The sequence below is a fragment of the Poecilia mexicana genome, unplaced genomic scaffold (assembly GCF_051168715.1).
Source record: "Poecilia mexicana isolate PSO_F unplaced genomic scaffold, ASM5116871v1 scaffold_22, whole genome shotgun sequence".
Lineage (NCBI taxonomy): Eukaryota > Metazoa > Chordata > Actinopteri > Cyprinodontiformes > Poeciliidae > Poecilia > Poecilia mexicana.
The window spans coordinates 8806231-8831029 of NW_028263391.1; the positions used below are offsets into that span (position 1 = coordinate 8806231).

At 40.4% G+C, this 24799-nt stretch overlaps 1 protein-coding gene across 1 annotated transcript in view; it reads right to left on the reverse strand.

The window, feature by feature from the left end:
• Positions 1–1241: 1241 nt before the first annotated feature.
• The window catches only part of fndc3ba (fibronectin type III domain containing 3Ba), a 102656-nt gene continuing 79098 nt past the window's right edge, over positions 1242–24799 (reverse strand). The window contains exons 20-27 of the mRNA XM_088002383.1: positions 24137–24309; positions 23267–23380; positions 21699–21848; positions 20136–20416; positions 16091–16309; positions 10041–10207; positions 9150–9277; positions 1242–7829 (exon numbers count right to left, since the gene is read on the reverse strand). Coding sequence (XP_087858509.1) covers positions 7518–7829; positions 9150–9277; positions 10041–10207; positions 16091–16309; positions 20136–20416; positions 21699–21848; positions 23267–23380; positions 24137–24309 — 1544 coding nt within the window. The 3' untranslated portion in view covers positions 1242–7517. The remainder of the gene's footprint in view (positions 7830–9149; positions 9278–10040; positions 10208–16090; positions 16310–20135; positions 20417–21698; positions 21849–23266; positions 23381–24136; positions 24310–24799) is intronic.

The following is a 24799-nucleotide window of genomic DNA, read 5'->3' on the forward strand; positions in this document are numbered from 1 at the left end:
GTGGTAAATTAAAAATAAGGAAGACAAGACTGATTTCTTTTATGTTCCATATCTGTGCTTACAGATAAATGGAGAAACTTGGCAGCATTTTTGTTCCCAGCGGTGAGATTTAGGGATTTTTTTTTTTTTAATGATTCCTCCATTTGCCCCCGTTTTACCTCGTCGTATGATGCTAACCAGCGACACGGCAGCGTGAGGTCTGTCGTCTTAGCAGGCATTATGCCTTAGTGACCAAAGGGACTAACACCAGTCTGTTACTTCACATACCCTTAAAGACCCCAGAGTGGCGGACATCAACAAAGGATTAAAGCGTCCCTCATTCAGCCATGAGGTCAACCAGGTGCACAAAAACAAAAGGGAGAATCTGTCCAGAACGCCTTAGTCCATTACTGGTGTGGAAAGTGTTCAGAGTGTTTCATAGGATTAATTAAAGTAAAAATAAAAAAAAAATAATCTACTTCGGTCTCATCTAAACAGAACACCTTCCACATGGTTGCTGTGCACCCTAGAAGGCATTTCAATAGCTTTCCTCCCAAAACTTTCATTTCACCCAGATCCGTGAAGTCCTGTCGACAGATTCTCCCACCAGAGTTGTGGATTTCTGAAGCTCTGAAGCAAGGGTAATGACTTGACAGAGAAAAGGCAGACGGGGTGAATCGAGTCAGGGTTTCCGTCGTCGGCATCACCGCCTTCCGGAACGTTGCGTTTTAGAGACTGATGAGCGCCGGCGCGCAAACGAAGATCGGCAATTCAGCTGCAGCTGTGGAACAACACACCGAGTGCAATCACACTCACACCTGCTTAGAGGCGCTAAAATGCATTTCCCTCCAGACCAGGTGTTGAAACTCCTCCACCGTCAGGCTGGCTCAGGCCGAGCAGAAGCATCTCCGTCAGTGTTTGTGCAGAAACGCAGGATGGACCACGTCAGGACCGAATGCCTCAGGAGGTACAGCAAGTTCCTTTTTGAAAAATAAAATAAGAACCGTGGTGTGCTTCTGTACTCCGACGTGGCTTGTTGTAAACGTCAAGTCACACTCCTGTCAATTATGTGATCGGATTGAATGCAATCATAATAAAACACACTTTTATGCTACAATTGCTGTTAGTGGTCTCAATGTGGCAAATCACAGGAAAGGGGAGTATGGATATTTTTTCCAAGGCACCAGAAGCTACATTTAATTACATGGTGTGTAAGAGTTGGAATAAGTAACAACAAGAAACAAAAACAAATGCAATGCAAGTCAGAAAAAATTAAAACATTTATTGGGCATAAATATATTATATATACGCTACCGATACAGTTAAGTCTTACATACATAGGGTAGTATTTGCAAAAATCTATACATTAAAATTGATATGGCAGTTTCTTTTTTTTTTTATATAATGCATATGAAATTGTCTAACATTTACAATATAACAAAAATGCATGAACTTCTTTTTTTATGCTTTTTTTTCTGTGTCAAATCGTAGACCATGACAACATTGGAATGTTTGCTCTAAAATTGTGAGGTAAAAATATCTTTTTTTGTCTTTTATTTGTATTCGCTTCAGAAAATAGTTAAATACCTGTGAGTCTCTGTCAAATTGCCAAATCTCTCAGTCAAAAAAAAACCAAAAAACAAACCTCCACTTACTGTAAAATGTACATTAAAAAAAAAGAAAGTAAAAAGATAAAAACTGATCAGAAGGCACAGACGTGGGGTTGCTGGGCTAAAACGTTGTCTCTTTTTGTGGACATAGCCACAAAATGTGCAGGACTGGCAGGGGGGCGGAGAGGGGAATTGTGGGACGAGTGGGTCTCTTAAAAGCTAAACAGCATTTGGAAAACAAACCAAAAAAAAAAAAAAAAAAGAATAATAAAGCCCATAAAGGGATATACAAAACGTATCAGATTGTTCAATACTAAGATAACTGGCCTGCTGGCGACAGAAGGACTCCTCTGCTCTTGCACCGGGGTTTTAAGGCTCAAAGAGGGAAACTAAAGGGGGGTTAATAAAGACAAGAAAACCAGTCAATTAATATGCAACAGTCTAGGCAGACACACAATGAGCATATCTGGCAAAGGCACGGTACCCCGTATGAAGTGTACTTTCTCCTCGGTGCTGTGGATTGCATTCTGCTGGGAGCGCAGTGCCATGCTCCAGTAATGTCACAGTGATGCCAACAGGAGGATAATGCCAAATGAACGCAACAGTAAACGTTGGCAGTAGTGTTTTTTTTTTGTGTGTTTTCTCAAAATAGAGCAAAGGATCCGTTGCCTCCCACTCGTAACCTCGTCACGTCGAATGCTCGTCATAAAAAAAGTGCTTCAACTCTTGTTAGTCATAATGCGTTTACCATTTTTACTCTATAACTCTATAGATATCTCTGTATATTATCTCTTAGCAAAACACTGGATTAAAAAAAAGAAAACGAAAACAAAAGAAGAAGAAAACTCTACCGATACACCAGCAACAACTAACCTGATAAGGAATTATCAAACTATTTTTGTTGACATCAGGCCACGGGGCAATTCGCCCCTTTGGCCAATTCATGTCTCTGTTCTGAAACCATTTTTACCATTTTATGCACCCGTTTAATTAAGCTGCTGCAAATCTGCCTGTGTTTTGTTGTCGTCGCGTCTGTCGTAAATTACAGAGAAAAGGGATTATAAAAATGCTTCAGTTTGACAAATTAAACGTTTTTATTACAGTGGCTCTTAAATGTGTACACATCCACAGGTTTGTAATCTATATCTTGTACTATTCGACTGGGTATAAATGGTGCCACAAACTGGTTACGTAATTCACACCTGCTTTCGATTATAGTGCATTATTTGCTCATTAGCATCTCTTTAGCAAAGGCTATGGTTTGAAGAGGGTTTATAAAAGATCAGAATGACCCGATTGTACGTGGGTATAGTTTAGAAGAAGGGGACAAAGATTTATCTAGCACCATTAAGAAAGTTTCAGCAGCAAAAGTGTAAGACAGTAGCAACTTTATAAAAGCCTGTTCTTTCTCCAAAACTATTGAAGAGACAAGAAATAAAATACTCAGTTGGCCAGTGCGGATCCCAGGAAACCAGCACCACCAGTGGATGAAGCCGGAGGACTAATTGAGATCAACCTCTGACAAACGTCTCTTGGCGACCGAGTAGAGTCACAAGACAAAATTATTTTCTTCCAATGAAAAGTTCCAGTTGCATCTAAGCTCTCCACGTAAACCTGCGGAAGAACGTGCACTTAACTACAGTGAAAAACGGTGGCGACTGTTACTTTCCTTCAGCTGAGATTTTCATCAAGGTAGGTTGAAATTGTGACCAGCTTTTAAGACAACTTGGCTCTACTCTCAGGTGTGTACCGACGACGAAGGGGAGTCTCGGTATCCTCATCGCAGTGATTCGTGATTCCAAGCACACATCTAAGGCAAGAAAATTAAGTCCAGATCCGTGTCTTTGCCGACAGACACGGAATTGTATTATTCCAAGAAAACCTCGTTATTCAACCTTTATACGTAGTTTTTAGCCCCTTACATTCTTCGGATGAATCACATGGGATACATTTCACATTATACATAAAAACAATTGATAAAGTACAAACCCCAGGAATCCTAACAGTACACTTTCGAGAGCCACTGCAAGTATCTAAGATTTTAGTGTCAACTCTATTCCCATTTGTTAAAACTGGAACGCGACTCGGGTTGTGGCCAACTGACTGCTAGAAAACAAGACAAGATCAAATGGAAAATAGTTAAAGGTCTTCCTCATGTGAAGATGTTGTTTATTGAAGTTATAAGCTTAAATTTCCTTCCACAAGACCATCAGTAGAGTCTAGGAAGTTCCTTTAAATTGTAGGTTGACAAGTGATACGACGGTGCGTTCAGTGGCACCAGTTCACACAGAAAACGTGGAGTCGAAAACAACCAAACATGCAAAAGGTACGAAACGGCGAACGGGCGAAATAACCAGCACCCATCGTCATCTGCCTGAAATCGTCATGATTGTTTGTTTGTTTTCTTTTAATTTAAATGTGAACTTAGTTTTAAAAAATTCTACAAAGTACGGGGTCTTGACATTTTTTTCTTTTTTAAATGGCACAATTTTGCTTTATAAAACACAATAAAAAACACATTTAAAAAAAGCGTAATCACAGATCAAGTTAATGTTTTGTTCCATTTGAGAGAGCAATACTAACAATAATAATAGTTGTAATGATGTGCTGTTACAGAAGAACATCACAGAAACCTCAAGACGGCTGCAATATCTAGAGATCGTTAAAAAAAAAAAAAAAAAGACTGCACTTTGGCATTAAAAACTGTAAAATAAGATATCAGAAGCTTCAATATAACACTATTCAGAACAGGAAAAAAAAAAAAAAAAAGCCAAAGGCAGAAATATTCATCCCCATACGAAGGAACTTGAAGTGACACCAAGGTTTGACTTGCTACATGTGTCTAAGCGTTACAAAAACCCATCGGCATTTGGTTACATGTCTGAAACGGTAATGCATGAACTGATGAGCAAGAGAAATACTTAAAGGGTTACTGAGATAAGGAATGCTGGCCTTAATCATACAATCTAACATACATCCATTTAAAAAAAAAAAAAAAAACATGCTACAAGAAAAAAAATTAGTATATAACTACACTTGTCTCTTAATCTTTAAACAATAAATAAATGAAGATTGCACTGTAATTGGCATGTAAAGTACTGTATGCAAATATATAGTATAAATAAAACCTAGAAAAGGACTACCTTGACTTTCCCCATCAACTTTGGCAAAGATTTTTTTTTCTTTTTGTTTCTTTTTTTTTTTCTGAGCTAGTAAAACGCTTTGCTTACCGACACATACGAAGCAAGGCACAGCGAGGACAGAGGGCGAGATGCAGCGTCAAGAGGGAAGAAGAAGGAGGAAGGCGGGGAAAAAAGGATGGTCAATATGATGATGGTGACGACAGCTATGGGGACGACGGGATTAGATCTCCCCCTCTGTAAGGCCTTATCCCTGAGGTACGTCACAGGCTGCCACTTGGAGCTAAATCAAAACCTCTGCCTCCCGTCCGGTCTCGCCACCAAGCCCCAACCCAGCTGAAGTAGGCATGTCTCACATTAGTAATGCAGATCGGGGGTGACTTCTTTGGACTACAGAAGATAAAACACGGTTTGTACCTTGGCTTTGATGTAAAAGATTTGCTGGGAGGAGCAGACATGAGGCGGGACACGGAGGTCAGGGGGGGAGGGGGGGTTGTTTCGTATGTCACAATGCCCTGTTCTGTTGAGCTGTGTCCTGTCCAAGGCTTTGTTTGGTTAGTGAAGATTAGTTCAAGTCCTCAGAGGTCATGTCCGACTGAGAAGAGATCGCAGACTTGCTACCGCTCTGATTACATGTCAATAAAGCACCTTTTAATAGAGAAAGAGTAAGAGATGTGAGGAAGCAGAGAGACGGGATGGATCGAAAGCAGGCGAGAGTCAAAGGAAAAAAAAAAGAAAAAAAGGGAGATTAAGTACAAATATTCAGGAGAGGGGAAGAGTCTTTAAATGTGTTGATTCACAGAACACGCTACGAGGAGGAACAGCTTCAGCGTTTGTGCTAAATGTCTGGAGACCAAAGCGCAAGCTAACTTCTAATGGCTTTTCCCAGATTGCGGATTGTAGAGAAGGGCGCCGACAGGCTGCTAGCACCCCCAGATAGAGAGGTTGAAGTTATAACATCTGAGAAGGCAGAACCCCCCCTAGGGTCTTACAAAGGATCAAACATGTGCTGGGCCAACTCCTTCCTAAGAAAAGCAACAGGCGATTGCGATCCCAGCCCGTTTTCCTGGAGTCGACAAATGCCCGACGTAAGGTCCAGATTCTGACCTAAGAGTGGTATTTAAAGGAATGCTGAGGTCCTGTCCAAAGATTAGAAGCAGTTAATACCTTACTTAAAGTCTCTCGGCACGTAGATTTAGCATGAACTCGGCGTTAGGTGGTCCCGGAAGCGGCTGCTAACAGCTAGCCCAACAAAGGATAGACTGGAGTGAATTTCTACGTCTTAAAACGACTCCGGTCAAAAAACAAAAACTCATGTGTTTGATGGGAACATGAGCCATTAACCTTTAAACTTGAGATAAACTTTACACAGATGCAATGAATTTTGCAGAGGAAAATAAGTTTGGAGGCAGTGCGCTGTTGATCATCTTCCTGAACAAACTATTTTGCTCTGGTCAAAGATTCCTTAAAACACAGCGTGCAGCGTGTCAGGACTTCAGTTTGTCAAAACAAAGAAACTGGATTCTTAGCTTTTCAAAAGGATATATCGTCTTGTTTCATTTGAGCCATTTGAAAAGCATTCGAATAAATCTCTTTTAGGTTTTCCAGACCGGAGTTGCTTTGAAAACGGCAGAGGTACGCTTCAGTCTCGGCCCCTCTTAGACTAGTCATTAGCTTCTGCCTCGGATACCAACTAATCTGGATTCATGCTACATAGAAAACGCCAAGACACTCGTCTGCTGTAAGGAAAACACGAACTGCCTAAAAATTTTAACAGAACCCAACTTTAAACATTCTGAACTATCCCTTTTAGCGCAAATTGCTAAAACTGACCTCAGAGCTTCTACTTTTGAGCACCTAGTTCACTCCGTCCCCCCGTCCCCCTTTTACGTTTCAACCTTACTTTGCCATCATTTTTCACGCTAAAATACACGTTTTTCCATTCTTTTCTCTCGGATACTATGAAATCACAGGATAGCAGCATCTTACACCACAAACGGATTGCATCACTTTGGTAGCTGAATGTGCGAGTGGCAAAAGCTGAGCAGATACGACTGTCTTAAAAACTGAAACAAATTTTTTTTTTCCTCATTGTCCTTGTAAATGTGTAGTTTCGTACGCGTGCATGATTATGTACAGAGGTTCGCATGTGCAAAGTGTTTGTGTTTTGGTCAGGCGATTGTTTTGTCCTGACCGACAGAAGGAACAAAGTGAATAAGTAGGAAAAGCTAAAAGCTTTAAAGGCCTACATTTGAATATGGCTGAATGAATACAGAACGCAGCAGCGAACAAAAAGTAAGGCAATGACGGCAGAGAAATATATATGTTTTCTACTGAATATGTAGACATATAAAATGGAAAAAAAAAAAAAAAAAAAAAAAAAAAACATGCAAGTCAGTATGAGGAGGAAGCGTTTCGCTCACACTTATTTTAAGGCTTGATTATCAGTTTTCTTTCCCAACTGAGGTACAGCCAAGATGAAGCTTCCCTCAACAGAAATCCTTAACAAAAGAGACAAAGGCGACAGCGGTGTAGGAAAAAAAAAATGACACTGAACCGGGTAAAGGGAGAGGAAAAATAGAGAAGCCTGAATCAATACTTTGACTACAAAAAAAATTGTTTAAAAAAAAAAAAAAAAAAAAAAAAAATCGACATACATAGCCTTAAAAGTACATCAAGTGTTTTTGATTTCATTCTGTTCTTTCATAGACATTTGTAAAAAGTTCATTTCTGTGATTTACTCTTTTGATTTCGCTTTCTATCCTATAGTTAAAAAAAAAAAATTCCCTCACTTCATGAAGAAGTACTGTAGCAGGCAGGCGATGAGGATGGACAGGCCAGCGAACATGCACACGATCAGCGCCGCGAAGCGCTCGTCGCTCGAGATCAGGCCCGCCCCCTTGCCCGTTTCCAAAGCGCCGTGGTCTCCCGACGACGCCGACTCCTGGCGGCGCAGTGTGAACAGGGAGGAGGGGCTCAGCGGCCCGCACAGCTCCTGGTGCGAGTCCCGGCACTGGCGGCAGGCGCCGACGCGGAAACGATAGTCTGTGTTTGCCTGAAGACTGGAAACTTGGAACGAACCTTCGTCTCCCTTAAAAATCTGTGGGGAAAACAAGAGAATATGAATCGACATCGGCTGTAGTGAAGTGGGCAGGTTTCCGAATATGCTTCAATTAAAAATCTTTGGCGACGCTTTAGTTGAAGGGGTGTGCATAAAGCATGACATAACACCTGTCAGAAAGATCAAGGAGTTTTCGTGAACGCTTACGACCGTCATGAAGTGTTATTCGGTGAATAATGACACTTAACGCAAAGCTGACAGTTTTTTTTATTGACTTTTCATGCAAGTTTTAATTAAATGTTGCATTAAAAGGTTCATTATTTCCTGAATAATGCAGAGTCGAAACTTTTAATGAACATTCAATGAAACTTTGCCAAATGAAATGAAATAGAGCTACAATGGGACAGTTTGCATTAGGTGTTAGAATGACAAAGACCTCATTTTTTTTCCAAGACTTGAGCTAAAAATGTTAGTCTCTCGATGCACAAAGTTGACCCAAAAGAGTACGCGGGTCAGAACCGCAGCAAAAGATGGTTGCACAAGTTGACTGAAAACAGACATGTGCTACACAAAAAGGCAAGGAGGTTCGTAAAACATGTTGAAAACATTGTATCCTACTACCTCGACCTCACAATTAACGCATTACTTTGCTATATAAAATCCCAATGCATGAAAGTTTGTGGCTGAAACGCTAAACGGTAAAACGCTCGACCGAGACGAACGCTTCAGCAAGGAGGATAAACGTTCAGGTGAGGAAAAATAAAAAAAACCCATCAGTATGCGTCCGATTTCTTCGCACAATTAAATAAACAGAGACCAGTTGTGCTCGTATCCACAGTCTGAAAGACTCGGCCGTCTCCCTCCAACCATTCGCTAATCCAATTACAGAAGATGACACAAGGGGGAATATTAATGTCCGTTTCTCTGCTCATCTTTACAGCTGTCACTTTTCAACGGGAACTCGAAATCTTTTTCAGCTGCCACAAGTCATTGAAATTCCTGCAGTATCTCTTAGCAAATACCATCATTCAGGGGAAGTGAGTGAACATAAAAAGTGTCAGCATTCATATTTTTCCCCTTTCTCTTCCTATATGTAAATTTCTATCAAGGCGCGCGTGCGTTTTATTTATTCACGTGCAATTTTGCAGCTGAACGTGTCCCTTCCCATCCGAGGAAGACCAAATTAAAAAAAACAAAAAAAAAAACACTGAAGATTAGAAATATTTTCCCTATGCAATTGCGGAGGAGTAAGAAAGAATCAAGCAATCAAAGAGAAGCTCTGGACCGGAGAGAGACGGCGGCTCCCAGCTCCGCCCTTTAAGCTGCACGCGTGTCTTTGTGTGGGGGAAAGAGACGAACCTGTTTGTATTCAGACTCGCGCCCCGCCAGCATCTGGAGGACGTAGCTCACAGGGTCTCCTCTCATTGGTGGGACAGTCTCCCATGTCACCTCGCATACGTTCCCCTCCAGCTGGTGAATCCTGGGGGCTGTCGGAACAGGAAAAGTGAAGGGTTTTTAGAAAATTGGAAAAATACCTGTTAAAGTTCTCACTCTGCAAAAAAACGCAAAACAAAATTACAATAAATAAAACGGCTTCGAGTTCTCTTAAAGCAAACTTCAAAACACAAAAAGTAATTTTTTCCTCTGGGAAAATCATCATTTAACACACTGCAGTGAAAACTCTGATAATGTCTAGTGCTTTGTGAACAACACAAAGTTTTGTACACTTTTGTGATAACAAGAGTATCATTATATTACTCATGCCACCTCAGATCAAGTCATGGCCGATATGTCTGGCCATACACTCTGACTATTTTGAAGACAAACACAAGAACTAAATCAAATTATTCCAATCATCCACACTGCTGCCGTTTGTCTTTTTTTTAACAAAACTAACTAATAAAGTCTTTTTAAAAAAAATATTAAATAAATGGTAATGTACACCAGCGCAGGTTGATCATATTCAATGTTAAAGTTATCGTCTCCGTTTTATTCTGAATGCTCCAAGTACTTTTATCCACTTCAAGCATTCGACATGCTGAGGGGAGTGACTGTTCATCATTGCATGATATAATATCATGAGTTGTGATGCTCATGACGTGAATTTTTTTTTATTTTGAAATCTCCAAAACAAATCAGTGGCAGCCTGGCAGATGGATGAACTGTGCCGTCTATCAACTATTGGTATTTTTTCATTTGACGCTGAAACACAAGTAGCTTCTTTTGATTGGAAGATTGAGAGAAGCTTACCCTTGATGGCGGGGGGTAGAGACTTGGTGGTGCAGAAAGTATACGTGTCGGAGAAAGGACCCTCCCCGGCGTCGCTGAGGGCCTGTATTCTGAAGCTGTAGCTGCTGGACTCAATCAGCCGTTGGACTTTGTAGGTGTGGCTGGGACCGTGGTAGATTGTCACAAACCTGGGAAACCACGCAGACGAGAAATGACAATGAGTTGCCAGACGAAGCAAATAAAACACATTTCCAAAACATTTCTTAAGCCAACTGTGGCCGATAGAGAACATAGAAGACAGTCGGCTTTACATGAAACTTCTTAGCAGATACTTTAGATAAGCACGGGTGTGCTATATTCTACCTAAACAAATATGTTCTCCATCTAAACCAGTGTTATTTAGATTTCTGACCAATACTAAGAAAATTGTCCCACAGAGCTAGTTGTAGTTGCTAGAAGTCTGAATAGCTATTGCCTGTTTCTTTCAAGCCCTGAGAATTGCAAATCTCTACAAATCTCCATCGTAAGCAATTGTTACTCATTTTAAGCCACCATCTTGGTTTTAAACCCCTCGACCCCCCACACAACTTTACATCTAGGCCTTTAAAACCAAGAACAGACAGAGAGAAATATTTCATGCCATCTAGCTGAACGGATTGAAGGAATATAGGAGAGAATCTGTACGTCAAGAAAAAACGTGGATATGAGCTGGGAAGGGGATATTTATCGATGCAATCAGTTTTTCCAGGGAAAAGGCGAGAAAAAGCAGTGGAAGAGAAAGACGAGTGATGTACGCACAAAGAAGATGGGTCACATGAGGGGAGTGTGAATAAGAGGATGTGGCAGGGTGAGAGGAATGACGAAGGAGGGATATTCAAGAGGCGACGAGAAGCTGAATGAAAGAAAAAGCAGCAAGAGAAAAATGAGATGAGCTTTTTAACAGCTGTACTACAGAAAGCTGGAGTACTGCTTTCTCAGGCTGATAATGTAGTGTTAATTCTTGCACACAAAGCTGAACCGGATCCCTAAACCAAAAACTTACCCAACACAAACAGATTAGAGTTTGAGTTGGAAATATAGACGCATAAAGAAAATGGATGCATCATCTGGTCTGTCAGGAGCCGTGACCTGTTTGTGTCGATTGCATTAGGCTAAAAGGCAGCGTGTCAAAACAATTAATACATAGAGCTACTAATGTCACAGCCCAACTCAGTCAATTTGCCAGCACACAGTTAATGTAGCCAACTGCAACCTTGGTCCAGAGCCAAAGTGCGGTCGTAGCAACATCTGTTTTGTTCTGCAACGTTTCTGGCTGTAATGAGTTTGCCTATCGCATTTTGTTTTCTCAAAATTAATCTATATTTCACAAGTATGTCATCATCAGTGCAAAAATATACAATAAAATGAAATTGTCCTGCCATTCTTTTTATATATATATCAGAGCTTAAATGAGCCGAGGTGCCTCTGCAGTTCTTGCAGACGGTATTTTCTTCTGAATCCATAAATTATGCTTTGGACTCGGATCTTAAACATCGACAGTCAACAACGCCAGGTGGCATTTAGAAATCATCTTCGAAATGTAAAACTTCATGAATTTATATGGTGATGTTATAATTACTTTTTGCAGGGATACAAATCAGACAGCTATTGACTTGACTCTTAGTTTTTCATGTACAAAATCAAATAAAACTGGCTTTAGAATAACTGGTGGTTAAGCAGTAAATCTGCTTTGATATGGAAAAAAAATAAAATAAAATAATCCTCTTGGAGGCATTGCAATGAAGTTGATCACAAACAAAAACACAACAACAAGTCTCTCACTTGTGGGTGTGCATGGCGCTTTTTTTAAATTACCGTATTTTCCGCACTATAAGGCGCACTTAAAAACCTTCAATTTCCTCAAAAGCCGACAGTGCGCCTTATAATCCGGTGCGTCTTATATATGGACCAATATTGAGCCACAACAGCTCTAGCAACTATGGTGAGCAGCCATCGACTTCATTTTTGCCTGTAGAAGAAGAAGCGTGCGGTGCATGCTTGGATAGTTGTCAGAACGCTGGTTTGTAATCTATTAAAGTTTGACTGACCTATGTGCCTACCGACCGCCTAGAATCAGGTCGTCTGCAGGTCATTTAGCACCACGTTCTCCACCAACATGCTGTGCGCGAACGGAGCCACGCCCCGGCCCAGTCGGAAGACCGGAGTCGGACTGTTTTGTTGACATTCCCATTAGTGCAATCCATCTAGTGGATGCATAATGTAACTCCAGCCTCTCCTGCAGCGTCTATTCTATGCGCCTTATAATGCGGTGCGCCTTATATATGAAAAAAGTTTTAAAATAGGCCATTCATTGAAGGTGCGCCTTATAATCCGGTGCGCCTTATAGTGCGGAAAATACGGTACTTTAAATAATCCACCCGTCAGCCACGGGTTGAACATTAGAAAAAGGTTGAGGTTCAGATCTAATATGCGCTGCCAAAACCTCCATCTCCATCAGTCTATCAGTCAGCAGCTGGACAGACGGCTTCCCTACCTTGCATCATCAAAAGTCGTCATTGTCTCCATTAAAAAAAAAATAAAAAAAAAAGCCAGAAAAATGATAAGGGTCAAAAACAAACCAAGTTTTTATAAGGCAAAACGGTCCACTGCAGGTATCATCAATACTTTAGGTATGTTTTGCGATTAAATCCAGCCAAAACAAATTGCTTGCCATTGCATCAGCTACAATTAAGATTTGCAACAGAGATTACACTGGGATATTTTCAGCAGGCACAGGAAAGTGTGATGATTGGCGACAAACGGTTAAACTTCAAAAAGGCTGAAGGGAAGAAAGACGGAGGCAATGAAACCTTTAGATAAATCCTGGCGATGGATGAAAACATGGACGGGTCAAACGCAGACGCAGCCAACGCAGTGTTTTGTCCACCTGCATTCTTCTTAAGAATCCTTTGTGCTGGATGGTTTAATCCTCCTCTGAACTGTACAACAACCCATTACCGTCTCATCCTTTCAACTCGTAATGTCCCTGACAGAAGGCCTTTGGGGGCAACGCAGATATAGAAAATGGGAATGGAGAAAAAAGCTCTTATGAAGAGAAAACACGACAGAATTGCGAAAATGAGGGAACATGCAGTAATGGGAGGAATTAACTGGACGCTGGAAGGAAATATAAAAGTACACAGAAAACAAGAAAAAGAATTGGAAAGGCAATAGGAAGGAAGAGAAAAGGAAAGAAGTAAATATTGTGAATATGAAAACTAGTTTGTCTCCTCTAATACAGTCAAAGAAAAATAAATATGCCTGGATGCACAAGGGAAGAATATGCTGAGAGACGGACAGGAAAACAAATTCTAATGTCTCCCGAGGTTCTGATACTGTAAGCACACTAACAGATGAAATGAGATTCATAAGCAGGAATTAGATCAGAGGACGATCAGAGAAACAACTAAAGACATTACAGAGGGCAGCCAAAGTCAAAAACGATTAATGGAAAATCCCAAATTATATTTGGAGAAACTGTGGCTGGATATTCAAGATATTTGTTTGCAAAGTTCTGCATTTTTTGAGCTTTCACAACCTCCTTGGTCGTTTTGAGAATCTCGCATCCGTTTTGCCTTATTAATATTAAAAGAATAAAACAATCACGACGGTTCGCTTTGACGCAATGCGATTAGGGAACAAATGAAGATGTGAAAGAGCCAACTCAATCTGACAACTCCAAATTCAAAATTTCCTACAAAACATCTCCTGTCATTCACACAAAATTATAGGTTTTATATAGGCTGATAAATAATTTTAAAACTTCAAATACTATATAAAAAAAAGAATTGCACTCATTTTCTAGGCAGGTTGATATTTCATCTATATTCGCAGGGTAAGAGAAAATTTTCTCTCGCTTTATGTTTTTGACGAACAATGCAAGAGTTAAAAAACAAAAAAACAATTAATTACTTGCTAATATTAAACCGATTCTGGATATGCTGACCAAAAGGCAGAAGGAGGGAGATTTTGCTGACTACAATAACATTTTATCACATGGTGTATCTGGCCCTTGAGTAAAAACTATTTTCGATGCACTGCTTCAAAAAGGAACCTACAGCGTTTATACATTTAGATGCATCAAGAATGCAAAAGAAATGAACACAGATAGAACTTATTTATACGATCTGGCCTTCTGGGTTATTAATGTCTACTAGGAAGAACAGTCATTTAAATTGTCCAATAGTACTATTTGTACTATTAGTTTTTGCAGAGGAGGGAAAAATATTTTTTTCTAAATAGACTCAAAAGAAAGTTTGAATTCCTCCCCATTTCAGTCAAGCACTCCTCAAATTCCATTCAGAGACCGACTGGTTCCCAGTTCATGGACACAACAGTTCTGAAATACATGGAGGAAGCAGCTTAAGATGCCTATTGTGTCCTCTTTTTTATTTTTAATTTTTTTTATTTTATGTCTTAATAAAAACAAACATGCTTTGGCCCGTGAACACATGTGAATTTATCAAAACGTTTATCATTAGGTTTAATGAAATATTCTTTGGGATTTCAACATTTTGCACCGTTACGGTCATTCCTTTCTTAGATACTAACGTACTGATGAATTTCAAATTAGATCATCATCAAAAACGTTAATTTAATTCAGTCATTCTGAGCCAAAAGCAAAACTGACTTCATTACAAACAAAGCAAAATATTTAAAGTGTTCATTTGTGTTAATTGTTGTAATCATGGCCTACAGCTAAAGAAAACGCATAATTTTGTTTTTCTGAAAATGTAGAAATGGGAAGGAGTTGGTTGTTCACATACAACTTTTAGTGGAAAGTTGTGTGAAAGGAAAAAAACACATGCTGCAAAACTTATGCCAGAAAAGGTTCAGAATACATTACTATGTATTCCAAAGTAATTTTAACATTGATATATTCTCACTTAACTTATTTTAGACGTCTTAGAAAACGTTGGGACAGTAACCTAAACGCTAGAGTTAAGCATAATTTAGCATAAATAACGTGATAAAAGTGCAATTTTTCTGATAAGCCTCGTGTTTTGCTTGTAATGGCAAATCCCTTATGTCGGCAAATGTTGTGTGCCAATAACCTGCTAGAGCACATTTAATCAGCGCAAATAATTATGCACACAGACGGAGTTCAACACAGGGTTTGACGCCCCTTTTAGACACACAGTCACCAAGATAGTCAGAAAAGGGTAAACAGAACAATCTGGGCAAAGAAAGCAGCTTCCATTTAGACGGCAAATGTGACTGTGCATGTTTGTATTGCTTGTTCAGTCATTTATATGCAAAAGTGTGCGTCGTGCAGAGGTGAACAGATCGCAGCCGGTTCTATATGTCCCCATCTGTTGCCGTCTGCGCTTCTGTCCCATTCCAGGGTTGCCAAGACACCTGGGTGCCAAGTCAATGCCAGCCACGGTAATCCTGAGAGGTAGAGGCTTCTAACACTCTCCTCCTGTTCAGTTGGCTAATAATCACTCTTTGTTTTTTTCTGTCTCACCAGTGTCTAGCCAGTTGGTTAAATGGAGGGTTGATTATTTTAGGCTGTTTTCCAGCTGGTCACAAATGCCCTCAACATGATTACTCTTCAGTACATGTAGTTAGTGGTCACACACACACACACACACACACACACACACACACACACACACACACACACACACACACACACACACGAGTACCTCAGACTACACATGTTCCACTCACGTTCCCTCAGCTTCCTCAAGCTGTGATTCTGTCTGCTGTATTGACCAAGGTCTTGATTTACTGTGTTGATAACTCAGGGGTGAGGAGAAAATGTGTGTGCAGTGTGGCCAAAAAACAAGGAAAATATAAATTTCTCTGAAATCGCTTATCATGAATGATATATAAATGCAATAAATAAAAAAATTAAAAAAAAATGCAAGTAATTCACAAAGCACAAGAAAAGCGAATAACAGAACTTAAACAACCAGATTCCCGCATCCTTTAACTGATGAGTTTCCCAAATGTATTTGTGGATTTAGCCGACCGCAAAAAGTTACCACTTCGAACAAGGTATAAATCTGTGTGTTTGTGCACTTCACCTGTGGTTCTTGTCTTCCATTTGTAGTGTGTAGACCACGTCTTCAGAGAGCAGGACGCGTGTGTGTCCGGCGTTCTCGCCCCACTTGAGCTTCAGGCTCTGAGGGCCCGCGGCGGAGCATTCGAGTGGGGGTGGGGCCGGAGGAAGGGGGCGGGTCCTCGCTACCAGCAACGGACTCAGAGGACCCAAGCCGATGGCGTTCACCGCTTGAATCTGCAGACTGAAAGGTAATAATGACGAGTTGCTGAGAGACGTCATCATGCGCGGTAAAAACCGTCAACGGAAATCTACTGTTAGGCAACATACAGGAGACTCAATAAGATAAATACAGTATTATCATCATCCAGATTTGAGGTGAAATATTAAATCAGTGATCAACAGCCAACTACTGACTATTCATCATGTGCCATTTTTATGTGCACATTATGTTGTTGATCAATGAATGGTACATTTACTGTACTGGCTGTTGAAATTTCTGTCAATTACCTAGAAATTCATGGAAATGTGTTGTGAATCAAGTCGTCAACGAGTCGCATCAGAACAGAGAGCAAAGATGCTAACATTAGCCTAGCATTTCAGTGAACCTGCTCCGCATGAACAGGACAAGAACCCAAGTTGTTGGTTAAATTTGTACAATCATGGTTACTTAGAAGCTTTATTGCACTGTAGAGCTCCCAAGTAACCATGTATATATAAACTGTTTTGATAAACTGATTTTTATCGTATTGGCCTAGAATTAATGTCTGGAAATTAAGCGATTTTATAATGGGGTTGGGGGGGTGGAAATATTCTAAGAAGGACTTCCCCCAATTAAAAAAAAAAAAAAAAAAAAAACGACATTAAAATGTTAGTAGAAACATAAAGATATCTTGAGTCTCTAGTCTTACAGCAGTTGCACATGAAAACGTTGGGAAATATATGAACCATCGAACCTGACCCTGTAAAGCTGCTGCAGGGCCATTTGTCTAATGGCGAGGTAAATTTTCTGTGAAGAGGTTTTCGCCCATCATCAGCCCCCTATTACAACTTAATGCACTCTCCAACACGAAACCCAAATGTGCCAACCATTTCTGGCCACTTTCCTTCTATAAATGTCCTCAAAAGAAAAAAACAAAAAACAAAAAACAACTGATGGGCAATACGTTACATGAGGAATAGGACAATTTTTTATTTTATTTTAGATGTTACAGGGAATTAACGTAATGTAATCCTCAAGATTGTTTAGACAGAGACGTGCCTTTCTTGGGGGCGGGGGGAAACAAACTCTGCTAGCTTCTAAGAGCACATAGACACACGTAACCACAGCTAATTAAAAAGAAAAAACAAATAGATTTCCCTTCTTCAATCTCCTCTGCGGCTCACTTCTCAGAATCCCCCCTCGTTTCCTCATCCTTCGTCCTGCGATGTCTGATCAGCTGATTAGCACCTCTGCTGGAGGGCATATAGGTTCTGACATTTAACTGTTGATTTTTCATAACAGTAACCTTTTCTTGCAGCCAATTCAAGTAGAAGGAAAAAGGGCAACATTTATCCATTCACTGGGCTGTTAAGCACAAGGATAAACTGTGACGAGAGGCTGCAAGGAAGAAGGAGAAACGACGAGAGAACACCTAAGACCTGATGTTCAGGAACAAAAGCATGATCATCAGGTTGATGTTCAGAGGTTTGCATCTTTAAGTCGGAGGTACAGAAAATCTAGGAATGACCAGTCTTTTGCAATAAATTTGCTCAGAAACAAAAACATCTCTTTGCACAAACAATTGCATGCCTTGACAAATAAGTTACTTTCTTTACAGACAATGACCTTGGGAAAACGACCTTGGGAGTGCAATAAGACAATGGAAAATAAGCAGAGAAATGACTCGACTTGCTGTCTGGTTCAAATCGCTGTGGGGATTTTAAAAATTGCTGTGTTAAAAATGTCATGTAGCGTGAAATTAAAATAGGAACCTCTTATGTCAAAGACTGAAAAAGTTTGTTTTTTTTTGTTTTTTTTTTCTCCATGATAAATTACATTAATGCTGCGGTCACTACCTTCTCGATGCAAGTTATGCAATCATCAAAGCAGTTCTGCTTGTTTTCTGCTAAAAACCCGACTAATCATAAAAGTGCCTGCTGCTAAAGCAACAAAACTTTAAGCACAAACTTTAAGAGCTTCGTCCTGGAAATCTGCACTTGTTTGTTTGGCAAAGGTAGAAGAGAGAAACCCATAACACGGTCATAAGAGACCCCCAGTGTTGTCGGAGAAAGCGCTTATCGTGGCGCTTTCGCAAGGCCGTGCAAATAAAATATGAAGCACCTACACACACTCTGTGTCTGCAACAACAAGCGTTGCGATCTGTAGGCCTCCAGAAAACAACTCGCAGGTACACTCACCCTCAAATAAACACACGCGCCGTGTTCTGGCTCAGCGGCAGCCCTTATGCAAGAGATCGGTGGTACATGGGGACAAAAACAACCTCCGAGTGAAAACAGTGGGGTGTGCGATTATCCTGCCTCTTCACTGCTCCCCACCTCATTGTGGCATTATTTCTCAGTTTTTTGTTTTGTTTTGTTTTTTTAAATCACAATTCTAAGAACTGCCACCACAATTATGTGTGTGTGTGTGTGTGTACACAAAAACACAGCAGCTTTCACATGATGACCAGGTCATTAGATCTTACCAAACGCTTTCCAACAAGTTACTTAGACAGGTTAAAGTGTGGGGATGTAGTGGAGTTTTCTGATTCTTTAACAGCTGTGTGTGTAGAGAGTTTTGAAGTTTTTACCCGTTTTTTTTTTTATGTATATACAAAACTCCTTTTAAAGGAACAAATTATTTTTGTAAGGAACAAATGCTGCCATGTTGCTGACTTTCTGAGAAGAGACGAGTAGTCTTACTTGTCAGTGGTCATAATGTTATGGCTGATGCATGTGTACATCAGGAGGGGAGGGAGGGTGCACAGAAGGATCACAACACTGGCTGGCAATAAGGATGACTAAGTACCTGTTTACTGCTGCTTGGTTACAAGAGGTGTCGCATCACAGTTCATGAAAATATCAAACAGGCAACTTTCACATTCTGTCTATAAATACCTTCTACAGGATCCAATTAAACCCAACAGCAGATGGTTTACAAATTGTTAACGCAAATGCAAAGTAGTGCAACAAGTGACGGGCTTCCAAAGAGACCGCTACAAGCTTCATGACATGCTCATGCATCAATCTGGCAGCGTTGCACAATCGCCACACACTCGTTACTCGTGTTTGCATGAAAACATGAAAAAGGAAAGTTTGTTCTTCAAGTCTCTCGATTGCCATAACTGTTCACACAAGCAAAGATCGCCGTTTGATGGCGCAAGAGAGAGATGTGCTCAGTTTGATTACCAAGAGCTCCCTTCACACCGTTCCTGATCTTGAAATGAATTTCAGCGCATCTAATGATACAATTTTAGGTACATCCGTTTTTGTAAAACGTCAAGTCCTCGTCTCATATCCGAGGTATGCAAGTCACTTCTCGTGCCTTTTGTTCAGAGCGTGTAATAAAGGTGTAATAAACGCTTTGGTTGCCTGGCCATCTGGGAATGAAAGGGAAGTGCTCTTTGCTGCAAGTGCCTCCAAATAAATATTAGCTTAATTTAATTAGGAGACGGATTGGATTCTCCTTTCTGGAGCGACATCACTAGTGAACGACACTGGATATTCATTGGCGCAGACAGAGTGTCCACATAGCACAGCATGAGATTACATAAAGCCACTACTGCATCATTGCTGCAATATCTGAGAAGCGATGTGGAAATTTAGCAGAAGCTGTAGTGCATTTGTGTGATTTAAGTGGCATCGTTGAGTTTTTACACATTTCCAAAAATAAAAAAAAAATCTGTAGTAGCCAGGATTATGTTGGGGTTAATCACATCTGTACACACCAAAACAAAAAATATAAGACTACAAACAATATTTATTTTTTTAAGTTTAAAATTCATGACAAACTTTCAAGCAACTCCTGAACGTGCCGATTCGACTCGAGATCAGGGCTCTGCAGCATAACGTCCGGAGCGAACGGTTACCTGTACTCGGTGTCTGGCTGCAGGCCCGTGACGAGGTGACTCGTCCCCGATTCCACGGTGACGGTTTGGTCGTCGACAGAGATGATGTAGGAGGAGATCTCCGAACCGTTGCTGCTTGGCGTCTCCCACTTCAGGAGGAGGCAAGTGGACGAGGAGCAACCCGCCTCGGAGGATGTCGGGAGGTCCAGCAGAGTGAGGGTGGAGACCTGGTCGGGATGCGTCGCCGGGGTCCGGAGACTCGCCCTCTCGCTGTATGGACCAGCGCCAGCCTGGTTCACCGCCTGAGCAAAGCGCAGAAGCACAGGAAGATGAGAGAGACGAACCGCATAAAGGGAATATCTGGGAGTGAGAGATGGGATGGTGCGACTCCGTTATTGATGAGGAAAGTCGTTAAAGGTGAGGTAATCTTTGCATACTTGGCTCTCGTGCTTTTCCCATGACAATGTGCTATATTGAGATAGTATGTGGTAGAGCACTAGAAAGAGGTGCATTTGTGAAGTGGAAGGAAATGCATAAATGTTTTTTTTTATTATTATTTTTTAACAGACAAAAAAAGAAATCTGCAAAAACAACAACTAGAAAACAGACAAGTTTTCAGGAGAAAGATGAGAAGTATTGTAAAGTTTGCAACAATCCACATAAGGGTCAAATGAGACCAAAGCTGAACGTTTTGGTGTTTTTGGGAACTGATGGAAGTGCACATTACTTTTTTTTTCCAGATTTTTGTTTCAAAACAAAATGGGGGGTGGGGGGGTGAAGCATTTTATGCTACATAACGGGTTAAAAGGTAATATGAAAAACTTGGAAAAACTGAGTTTCCCCTCCATAACTTAGCTGAACACCAGTAAGTCAGTTTAAGTGTCAAATAGGAAAAGGAGAGACTTTAAAGGAGTTAGAGGCTACTCATTTTTGCAGGCTGTTCCTTTACAGTCGGCGTCAAAAAGGCCTGAGGTTATTGCTCACTTAAAGACAGAACGCCATGTTCCGTGTAAGATCAACCGAGTTTAGAGTCCGTCATGAATCTTTCTTGCACGGTCTCTTGAGAAACCAAAAAGTGGAACATGTTGGCGCAAAGCACATACTGTAATGCACAGAAACTCACTACGACATCACATGAGCACACAGGCAGTGATGCCGACTGCCAGCTGACCTTGTGATGTCCCAGTGTTATAAATGAGCCAATAAAGAAGGGAGCCATAAAACATGCCGTTATTGGATTCAAAGCTACAGAGGCCTGTGTAGGTGCGTGTGTATGCGCGTGTGAGCTTGTCAGATAAATGCACACTCACAGAGTATGAGAACTAAACACACTGTGGTTATTTATGCACCAGATTAAGAATTGCAGCACAAATTGAATCGGCCATCATCCCTGGTCTCCTGTCTCCATTTTGTGTTTACGCTTTTGAAGCTCCTTCAGGGTTTTTCATGCTGTGCAGGTTTCTGCAATTACGTCCAGACGACGCCTCCGCGCGGCTCCCCTCTTTGATCTCAGCCTTCGCCCCTTTTGTGTTTCTGTCGTGTCCACAGATCTACTATGCAAGCGCAGCTTTCGCTTTCCGTTACCTGTAGCCTGCAGCAGTAATCCGTAGCGGGCGTCAGGTCTGACAGTTCGCACTGTGTGGCGGAGCCACAGTAAATGAGCTCCCAGGGTTCGTCCTCCTTCGCCCACTCCAGTCGATACTCCGAGATGTCCGTCCCCGAGCCCTCGGGGCTCTGCAGCACACAGAAACACGCGTTCAGCTCACGGAACCTCTGGAAACCTGACATTAACCTATTCAGATCTGACGCCTGGTATGAGTGGTGTTTTTCAAGTCGAATTAACCTTTTGTTTATAAGCATCGATGGATGTGAGGGACAAGATTAGTTATTTCCAATAAAAACAGTGTGTTTTCTGAGCCCAGGAAGTACATTTAGCATTCGCCGCATAAATAAATTAAACTGTATCGTTTTATTTTTAATTTTTTTCCAGTAATTCAAAATTGGATATTGTATAACTTCATTATATTTAAGTCCAATAACACATTTTCCATTATTTCTGTCAATTCCAACAGAATTGACAATGGTGACTTACAATTGACAGAATTGTAAGTCACCATAAGTTGACTTACAACTTATGAACACCAAAAACATTTTGTTTTCAAAAAATATTTGAATATTACATTACAGGAATATAAAATGTTGTATGAAAAGGCTCCCGGACAGCACTCAGAAACAGTTTAGTAAGCCATGACCTTTTGTGGCTTTTATTTAACAGCTTTTTGTCATTTCTTCTCCTGGTACTCAGAAGCGAGTTTGCGGTTATTAATTTTGTCTGGAATAAAACAGCATAATAATGTCACGGTGTAAATTTTTATTATATTAAATGCAACATTTCAAGACTATTTAAAATAAAGCCTGCCGAAATGTATTCACAGCCTGTAAAAGGTTCCAGGAAGTGAAACTAATAAATGGCAAATCTGAACAATTAAAAGAGCCCCATTTGGGATTCCACATGGTTGTGTGCTGGAGCCAAAGTTACTTTAGTTTTGTATGGATCAATGTATCAAAGCTGTCAAAATTCGTTTTGTCTGTATATATTCCCAATATATTTTGCTTTGGTAAAATAAAATGGATCAGGTTATGGACACGGTGAGATAATATCAATATATTAATATTAACTTAACACTAAATATATATTTGATATCTGAACACATGATAAACATTTTTAAAAAGTTAATTTGAGTTTTGATTTATATCACCATAAACATGCAAGCAGATCCTGTTGGGCTTGGATTTCATCCCTCCTACTCTGAGCTCAGCTAATGCTGCTGACCTACTAATCCACACTCTCTCCATCTATTTTGTGTCTGAGGTGAGAAAAAAAAAAGTCTGATTATGATGGAAGCACTGCTGGGTAATCCTTGTTGCAATTTCATACTTGGCTGCTTCTGATACATTTGCTGCATTCTTGAGAAGAATCAATAAAAACGGCTGAAAGCCAAAGTAAAAGGAGAATTCTGTATATATCACTTTAGCTGATATATATATATATATATATATATATATATATATATATATATATATATATATATATATATCAATCTTCTGGTTGGTTCTTAACATGTTAAGCTCTGTGACTGCATTTTCCTCACCTCCCAGTTGAGCGTCACGCAGGTGTTACTTGTGAGCGTGATGAGCGGCGCCCCACACTGGCCAGGAGGTCCTGCTGCAGTCGTCACCTCTGTCGGCTCAGAATATGGCCCAAACTAAAAGACACACCAACAAAAAAAGATATTTTTCAAATTTACAATCAATTATTGTTTTTCAATTTTTTTCCCCCCATTTTGGATCACAAGACTAAAATGTTTGCCATTTCAAATATCTAACATTTTTGTCATTTACACTCTGCTACAGTGAACATTTTTGAAACTGATGTAACAAGTTTGACAAAAGGCTCACAGTTCACTTCAAGTATGCAAGCAGCACATGCATGCTGGTCTTTTTATCCGTTAACGTGTTTTGATGCATTTGTCCAAAGGCCTGCAACTTCAACTTTCTGCAACAGCTCTTAATTTTGGCTAAAACGTACAAAGAATCAAAGGTCATGTAACATATGCAACTCTAAACAAGTGTTATTTAGCTGGACTGAAGACAAAAATGGCTTGTAAGATTGCAAAGGCTGCAGATAACAGAACTAATTCAACCTTTGAGTCAATAGATGATCAATCAGGCCTTATAGTTGCCCTGTGGAACCGATAAGCTTCTAAGAGCAACACTGGGTAGTCAGTCTAGGAAAGTAGGACCGAATTACATGAAACCCTGCTTCTCAGGCATGTTTCCTTATTATTTTATAAGCTACTATTGATCCAATGTGCTGAATAGACTGAGTGGAGATAAGAAAAAGAGCCATAAAATGCATAAAAAAACTGCCTTCGAGGTTCCCGTTTCACAGAAATGTAATGTGTACTATGTCATTGCTTAAGCTGCTGCCAACATGAGCAATAAGCAAGTGAGTTTCTCACCCCGGCCTCGTTGGTTGCCCTTAGCCGGAAGCTGTACGTCGCACCAGGAAGCAAACTAGCAACCGTGCACTGCAGCTCCGGGCCGTGGTACACTTCTGCTGGCTTCGCTTCTCCCTCACTCATCTCCAGGCTGTACACACACTCTTCACACACTCCCTCACAGGCAGGGGAATCTAGAATCATATCACAGGACGAATCGGAGACAAAAGCAGCATTTTTAAATATGTATGATCAAATTGAATCAATTTCAAGTAATCCTTGAAGTGCATACATTGTGCCTTGCAAGAGTATTTGTAACCCCTTGTACATGCTTCCCCTCTTGTCAATTTAAAATCACAAACTTTAAAGAAAAAGGCTTAAAAACTTAATATACAAATGAAAATCTGAAACGTATGACACAGATTTGTATTTAGCCTCCAATGCTTAGTATTTATATTCAGTCACTTTTCGCCGCGGTTACAGGTGCAAGACTTTTTGGTGTGAACAAGTCCTGCACACGTATTGTGACCAAATTTATTTTCTGTTTTTGCAAAATAAGCCTGGACAGAAAATGTTTGAAAAGATAAAAATCTATGCATTTTTTGGACTGATGGGACTTGGAGAGAGATTTATAGTCCAGAAAATATTGTGACTGCTTTGGATTTTCTTTTAAGTAAAAGAAGC